Genomic DNA, 8,547 nt, shown 5'->3' on the forward strand with positions numbered 1-8,547 from the left:
TCCTCAAGGGGTTCTTTGCGAAATTGGGGAATATTGGCCTCTTTTTCTTTGGAAAATGCTTTGGAAATATCTTTGGAAATTCCTTGGGAAATAACTTTGGAAATATCTTTGGAAATTCCTTGGGAAATAACTTTGGAATTTTCCTGGGAAATATCTTTGGAATTTTCTTGGGAAATAACTTTGGAATTTCAGAAACGCGTTTAACCTTATTTTATCTACAATATTTTTTAAAAATATATTTAATTGGGACTCTAATTACGCTCGAAATAAAGATAAAACATGTCACAAAAGAATTAATTTTAGGTTAGTTTTACTTTTCAAAAGCTAAAGTTTCAACTGCCAGTTTATACTCCCTGTAAATCTAAACACCACGATTTTAATGACGCGTATTTTACTTTTAATTTAATTTATCCTTTGCTTAAACACCTCACGAATTATTAAAGGCAAAAAAATAGGTAAATATGATAAACCATTTCAGTACTTGCTGAGCCTTAGCTACGGGACAAGCCTTCGTGAAACGTTTTTAATTTTTTAGCCATCAAGGCAATGTCCATGCAGGAAAACTTTAGCTAAACAATTTGGGTAAAAATATTTTGAAATAATTATATGTAAAGCATAATTACATATATATCTGGCCCTTATTCATCTCTAGAATTCTAAACGAATTTCATTGGAAAATAAACCCCAGACCTTCTTTGGAAATTTGTCTCAAGATTTCCTTAAGAATTTCGTTGGAAAATATTCCATAGACGTTCTTTGGAAATCTATCTCAATAATTCCTGTCGAATTTCATTGGAAAATTAACCCTAGACTTTCTTTGGAAATATATCTCAAGAATTCCTTAAGAATTTCGTTGAAAAATACTCCGTAGACGTTATTTGGAAATTGATCTCAAGAACTCCTGAAGAATTTCGTTGGCAAATATTCACTAGATGTTTTTTGGAAATTTATCTCAAGAGTTTCTAAAGAATTTGCTTTGAAAAACAAACCCTAGACCTTCTTTGGAAATTAATCTCTAGAATTCCTAAAGAGTTTCTTTGGAAAATATACCTTATACATTCTTTGGAAATTTACCTTTAGAATTCCTAAAAAATTTCTTTGGAAAATATTCGTTAAACCTTCTTTGGAAATTAATCTCTAGAATTCCTAAGGAGTTTCTTTGGAAAATAAACCTTATACATTCTTTGGAAATTTACATCTAGAATTCCTAAAGAATTTCTTTCGAAAATATTCGTTAAACCTTCTTTGGAAATTAATCTCTAGAATTCCTAAAGAGTTTCTTTGGAAAATTAACCTTATACCGTCTTTGGAAATTTACCTCTAGAATTCCTAAAGAATTTCTTTCGAAAATATTCGTTAAACCTTCTTTGGAAATTAATCTCTAGAATTCCTAAAGAGTTTCTTTGGAAAATTAACCTTATACCGTCTTTGGAAATTTACCTCTAGAATTCCTAAAGAATTTCTTTCGAAAATATTCGTTAAACCTTCTTTGGAAATTAATCTCTAGAATTCCTAAAGAGTTTCTTTGGAAAATTAACCTTATACCGTCTTTGGAAATTTACCTCTAGAATTCCTAAAGAATTTCTTTGGAAAATATTCGTTCAGCCTTCTTTGGAAATTAATCTCTAGAATTCCTAAAGAGTTTCTTTGGAAAATTAACCTCATACATTCTTTGGAAATTAATCTCTAGAATTCCTAAAGAGTTTCTAGGGAAAATATTCGTTATACCATCTTTGGAAATTAATCTCTAGAATTCCTAAAGAGTTTCTTTGGAAAATATTCGTCATACCTTCTTTGGAAACATATCTCTAGAATTCCTAAAGAACTTCTTTGGAAAATAATCCCAAGACATTCTTTGGGCATTTGTCTCAAGACTTCTTTAGGAAATTCCAAAGGAAGTCTTTGGGAATTGTTCCTTTAGAAAATGATCCCAAGGGCTCCGTAGGGTTCCAAAGAATGGTCTTTAGAGTTCTTAAGAACATTTTTGTAAGGGAAGACCCGAACAAGCTAGAGTCAGACCCGAAATTGCAAACGTACAGGTTCACAAGAGTATTATTTGGACTTACGTCTAGCCCTTATCATTTAGCGGCAACCATAAGGCATCACCTGAAGCATTTTGAAGAAGTGTACCCAGAAACTTGCGTAGTAGTCAGCAAGGACTTATACGTAGATGACCTGACATCTGGCGACAGAGATGAATCTACAGCTTACAAGCTAGCGAGTGAATCCAATTGGGAAATTCTAGCGAAAGGCGGATTTCAATTACGTAAATGTTTAACTAACTCGCAAGGGTTACGGCAAAGATTAAACGAAGAGAACTTCAACGAAAACGAAGAAGAAGCAAGGTCCAGTAAGACCATTTTTCCCAACGCATCGCCATCTACTAAAATCCTTGGAATGTCGTGGAACCAAGATACAGATCTATTTGGTTTCGAAATTGAACCATTACTAGCATTAGTACTGGAGACTAAAGGCACGAAAAGAAGCGTTCTATCCTTTTCAGCGAGAATCTTTGATCCACTCGGATTTATAATGCCTTACATAATCGGGTGTTCCTCATATGAGCAGTTCCCTGTAGAGCAGTTCTCGAAATAGCAACCGCGATTCCAAAAAACCAGCGGAGTTTTTCAAAATTGCTCTTTTAGAAATAGCGGCCGCTATTTTGAGAAATAGCAGTGTTTGTCTTGAGTTTCGAGCATTTCTTAACAATACACTTATATTCATTGGTTTCAAATACTTCCTTTTCCGTGATCATTTAATCAGGAATGTGACCTAATAAAACATCATGTATAGATAATTGTAAACAGTAATTTTTGGGAAAAGGCATATTATAATTCGAGAAAGGCTATTTTATTTCGGAAGTAGATAATTGTAAACCGTAAGTTTTTTCTAAAAGGCATATTATAATTCCAGAAAGGTTATTTTATTTCGGAAATAGATAATTGTAAACAGCAATTTTTTGGAAAAGGCATATTATAATTCGAGAAAGGGTATTTTATTTCGGAAGTAGATAATTGTAAACAGTAATTTTTCGGAAAAGGCGTAACATTGTTACACAATTTCCAAAATATTACTAACCTAGCCTAACCTAACCTGACCTAATACTATTTAGTTGAAATAATCAACTTTAACCTAACCCAATTATCCATATCTGACCTAGTTCTTTTTGAGCTCATATAACCCAGCTGGGTCAGCTTACACCATAATAAACAGCTATAGTTTTTCGCATATCTGATTTTCCGCTCTTTAGAGAACTGCTGTAACGGTACGCCGCGTTTACGAGAACCGCTGTATCGGTAAGTGCTGTAATGGGTAAACTGCCATTTCGGGAACCGCTATTTAGAGAACTGCTGTTATGAAGACCGCTATTTTGAAATCCGCTCATATGGGAACTGCTCATATGAAGGCTTCCCACATAATCAGAGTGAAGATTCTATTCCAATTATTGTGGGTGGAAGGACTCAATTGGGATGATGAGATAGAGAAGTTTAACAAAGAACTCTTTAAAATTTGGAAGACTTGGTCCTCTGAACTCATGGACTTGCGATTAATCAGCGTTCCCCGACTATAAGCCGTACCCTCAAATGGAATAGAAGTTATCGAAACTCAAATTCACTGCTTTTCTGATGCGTCAGAGGCTGCGTATGGTGCAGTTTTATATTTAAGAGTTACCTTAAGCTGTGGGAAAATCTCGAGTCAACTAATCATGTCCAAGTCGAGAGTGGCTCCTTTGAAGAAACTTCAAATACCTAAACTAGAACTTATGGCAGCGTTAATTGGCGCCAGGTTGACTAATCGAGTCAGACAAATCTTAGACGTACCACAAGAAAATATATTTATGTGGTCGGACTCACAAGTAACACTTCATTGGATTCGAGGCGTTTCAAGGAAATGGAAACCCTTTGTAGCAAATCGCGTTGATGAAATTCAGAGCCTCTCAAATCCAACTTCGTGGAATTACTGCCCTGGCAAAGGAAATCCAGCTGACATATTAACGAGAGGAATTTCCGTTGTTGAATTAAACAAAAGCGATCTATGGTGGCATGGTCCATCGTGGATAATCCAAGAGAAAAGGAATTTGTCGGACAAATAAATTCAAGAACTTGAAGAACAAGAACTCGAAGAAATTGAGCTTGAAAAAAGAAAGCGATACCAAGAAGTCATAATCATGACAAGCGGCGTAGTAGAAAAGTCAAAATCTATCTTTGACATCAAGCGATACAGCAAATTGGATAGAGTTTTACGCGTAACAGCATGGTCGTTTAGATTCATCAGAAATTCTCGCAATCCAGCTGAACGAGATTTTAATCTAACAGCGAAGGACATGACTCCTCTAACCACGGAAGAAATAAAAGAAGCGCAGGAATATTGGATTCGTCAAGTTCAAAGAGAAAACTATTGGCAAGAACTTGAAGACCTCAAAGACAGAGGAATTGTAGAGAAAACGTCTAGTCTCCTACAATTAAACCCTTTTCTCGATGAGAAAGACATCATTAGGGTAGGAGGAAGACTCCAAGAAGCCAATCTGAACTTCAATGAAAAACATCCAATAATCTTACCTAACGGACATTATCTTTCTGAATTGATTGTAGACAAAGAACATTTGACGGTTAAACATTCAGGAACTGCTTCTACTTTAGCGCAATTGAGAGCAACATATTGGATAATTAAAAGTAGACAGTTGGTTAAAAAGCGCCTAACCAAATGCTTGTTATGTCAAAAATTGAGAGCTAAACCTATAAGAGAGATCACCGCACCTTTACCAAAGGACAGAATATATGAATCAAAGGCCTTCGAAATAACGGGTTTGGATTTCGCCGGACCTCTTTTAGTGAAAGGCGAACAAAGTTCTAGCAAACCAGAGAAAACGTATATCTGTTTACTAACTTGCGCAGTCACAAGAGCGGTTCATCTTGAACTTGTGACTGAAATGAGTACAGAGAAACTCCTCTTAGCACTTAGAAGGTTTCTATCGAGAAGAGGTATTTGCAAAACTGTATATTCGGATAATGCAAAAACCTTCAAGCGAGCTGGAAAACAATAAAAAACAACGAGGTCATGGAATTTTTCGGCCAGAGGGGAATAGAGTGGAAATTCATCGTGGAGAGAGCCCCTTGGTGGGGAGGCTTTTATGAAAGAATGGTCAAAAGCGTTAAAATAGCGATTAAAAAGACCTTGAAAAGCGCCTTCCTCAAGTTTGAAGAATTATACACGGTACTGGCTGAGATTGAAGCCGTCCTCATTTCACGTCCGCTGACATACCAGATGAATGAAGTAGGCGAGCCCATAGCCTTAACACCAGCGCATTTCTTAGTAGGTAAAAGACTCACCAGCTTACCTCCAAATTCTAAACTCGAACCTACGAGCACCATTACCAGAGATACAGCGATCAAAAGATGGCAGTACCAAGAAAAGCTCCTCAATCATTTCTGGAAAAGGTGGAAGACTGAGTACTTACTCGAACTTAAATCCATGCACAACGTTAAGCATGCTACCCTAAATGCAACAGTATCCGTGGGTGACGTGGCAATTTTAAAAATTGAAAATCAGCCCAGACAATTGTGGAAATTAGTTAAAATAATAAAAGTGTTTAAAGGACGCGATAACAAGATTAGATCTTGCAATCTAAAATTGCCTAATGGTAAAACTGTAAAAAGAGCGATTAACATGTTACATCCTTTAGAGTTAAAGTAAGAGAAAAGTTGATGAACTAAAATAAGTAGTTCATGGTGGGGAGTGTAATGATAGTTTAATATTATGGTGGTGGACAATCTTGTTTTCGGAATATTTGACACTTTAAAGTTATTGACAGAGTAGCGTAGCGTAAAATAATAGAAAAATTACATACAATACCTGAAAATTAAAAAATATGGCATTCTTTCAAGAGTACGCGGGTTTAGAACAATACGTCTGAGAGCGTTCAATGCGCTTGACCCTTGTTTAAGCCACGGATGACTCTCAAGTTGTTCAACCGTTAAATCACCGTGATCGCAGCTAAATTTGCCTGCTTTAGGCATATTCCAGTCGTGAACATTTGTCACATGGAACAGACTAGTACTCCAAAGTTCCTGACAACAAAGGGAGGATGAAATGGAAAATTAAGTGATTTTTTTTAAAGATTCATCTACTAATTATAAGATCAATATGCATAGTGGAACATCCAAGAAACAACGCCGAGTAACTTCAAAATTGCAATTAGTTTCAGATTTCATGGATAATTGTAAATAAGTGCCTCCAACCAATCGCGTAACGCCTTGCCTTTTTATTAACAAAATTCTCGAGACAAGCTACGTATCGAATGAAATCTATCGCGAGATTCGATAAAATTTGTGCGCGACGTCACAATTGTGTCCCGAGACATGGAGCGTGACACGAGAACTTGGTTACCCGATTGGTCGGAGATACTTATAAAATTATCCATGAAATCTCAAACTAATTGCAATTTTAAAATAATTCTGTTTCACTATTCAGATCCTATAATTAGTAGAAGAATCGATAAGAACACTTAATTTTCCTTTTCATCCTCCCTTTAATAACATTGAATAAAACAGTTAAATCGTTGAAATCAAACTCATTTCTTCATACTCGCATTGCTTGTGGATTGCCGTTACACCAAATTGAAGAATACCAGAAATGGTTTCGTAAATGAGGTGCCCAATGTGCTAGGTCTTTGCACCCTTTCTCCTTAGCGCTCTACACAGATATGTTTCGTATTTCTTATTTAATAGCGATATTTTTAAGCATTCTTACATCAGTTATGCTTGCCAAAATATTTTTCCCCCCATGCCAAACATCATGAGCGGAACCCGACAATTGGGCGCCGACACTTAGGCGCAGGTCATTTAGGCACCGCCACTTAGGCGCCGGGACAGTTAGGCGCCGCGACATTTAGGCTCCGCGACAATTTGGCACCGAGACATTTAGGCTCCGCGACAATTTGGCACCGAGACATTTATGCTCCGAGACATTTAGACGCCGAGACATTTAGGCGCCCAGACAATTAGGCGCCGCGACATTGCAGTATAATTTTCGTGAAAGATTTGAGATAATTAACAAAGGAACAAGACAAGTACTTTTATGCTTATATTCTTTTTATTCAACTGACATCAGAATTCAACCATATTGTTGTTTATCTTCTTTGACTTCTCAAAATAATATGCCTTTTCCAAAATATTGTTGTTTATCTTCATTGACTTCCAAAATAATATGCCTTTTCCAAAATATTGTTTTGTATCTTCATTGACTGTCCAAAATAATATGCCTTTTCCAAAATATTGTTGTGCATCTTCATTGACTTCCCAAAATAATATGACTTTTCCAAAATATTGTTGTTTATCTTCATTTACTTCCAAAAATAATATGCCTTATCCAAAATATTGTTGTTTATCTTCATTGACTTCCCAACTTAGGTTAGGTTAGGTTTTTTTTATTATTTTAGGATACGTTTCGTAAAAACAGGTAAGGTCCTTTAATGGAGATTGCGAACATAGTCATGCAGTGACGCACAGGGATAATACACGGGTTGCCAAATTGAGAGGTCATTACGGATTTTTAGAAGAAATAGTGGAAAAATTATCGGGAAGTAAATGTATCGACGCCTAAATGTCGCGGAGCCTAAAGGTCACGGCGCCCAATTGTCACGGCGCCTACATGTCACGGCGCCTAATTGTCTTGGCGGCTAAATGGCGGCGCCTTAATAACCAGCGCCTAAGTGGCGGCGCCTAAATGTCACGGACCGATCATGAGAGTGTTTGACTTTGTGGCCGAATAGTGATCCAGCCTTTCCACAATTTTCTGTTATTCGTAAATTGCTTATTTATGGCTTTTAAGATCTGGGTATTTATCTTACTCATTTCCTTTTCAATTAAAACATGACCATCTGTCACAATCTCTTTAATTTTAATATTATGCTGATTTGCTAAGTCAATTGTTTCTTTGACTGCTAACTTGAAAGCTAAAAATTCCATATTCGGGCTTTTGCCGTCGGCGTGCCTAACGTCACGGTTGTTAAAAGCGATGACCTTTTGTGTTGAATAGTCTGCTAATGAGTAAGTGCAGTACATGGCAGTGTGGCCTGATGGGAACATTAAGATAATGTTTTATTCTAAGTGTTATATATGTACACCATATATAGATGGCGCCACTAGGCAGACGAATAGCTGGGAATAGCCAGGGGACGTTTGGGGCACTTCGCTCTAGGATGCCGTAGGCATCAGGTTCTTAAATATTGTAACTCTTTAATTTGTAACTCGTAATAAATAAGTTGGTAATTAGTATTAAAATAGCATCCCTATTATTATTGCCTACATACACAACAAATGGCGACGGAGATGGGATGGTGAGAGCAGATACAATTTCGACTACTATCATCATAAATTCTACCCACACGAGGCGAGCGACAAAGGAACGAAAGAAGAGCGCAGTCCGCGAGGAACCATTCTAACCGCGAAAGAATTCATGGGAACGCCCGATAACGTATTGGCCCAGACCGAGGCTTAACTACACGAGGCTCCAAGAAGACCGAGGCTTAACTACACGAGGCCCGGG

The 8,547-nt window shown here is 36.9% G+C and overlaps 3 protein-coding genes across 3 annotated transcripts; all 3 read left to right on the top strand.

Annotated features, from left to right (window-relative positions):
* Positions 1-1,956: 1,956 nt before the first annotated feature.
* LOC149587202 (uncharacterized) lies at positions 1,957-4,093 on the top strand. Its single transcript, XM_089863517.1, has 2 exons — positions 1,957-2,350; positions 3,594-4,093. Exons 1-2 carry the CDS (start codon positions 1,957-1,959, stop codon positions 4,091-4,093), a joined length of 894 nt encoding a protein of 297 aa, XP_089719643.1.
* A 75-nt stretch (positions 4,094-4,168) lies between these two features.
* On the top strand, positions 4,169-5,044 carry LOC149587203 (uncharacterized). The gene has a single exon (XM_089863518.1). The coding sequence runs from the start codon at positions 4,169-4,171 to the stop codon at positions 5,042-5,044; it is 876 nt and encodes a 291-aa protein (XP_089719644.1).
* A 95-nt stretch (positions 5,045-5,139) lies between these two features.
* Positions 5,140-7,602, top strand: LOC149587204 (uncharacterized). The gene is made up of 2 exons (XM_089863519.1): positions 5,140-5,690; positions 7,491-7,602. Exons 1-2 carry the CDS (start codon positions 5,140-5,142, stop codon positions 7,600-7,602), a joined length of 663 nt encoding a protein of 220 aa, XP_089719645.1.
* The last annotated feature ends 945 nt before the right edge of the window (positions 7,603-8,547 follow it).

This window comes from Phalangium opilio, unplaced genomic scaffold (genome assembly GCF_054372755.1).
Source record: "Phalangium opilio isolate 3A_F unplaced genomic scaffold, DU_Popi_V2 ptg001170l_1, whole genome shotgun sequence".
Taxonomy (NCBI): domain Eukaryota; kingdom Metazoa; phylum Arthropoda; class Arachnida; order Opiliones; family Phalangiidae; genus Phalangium; species Phalangium opilio.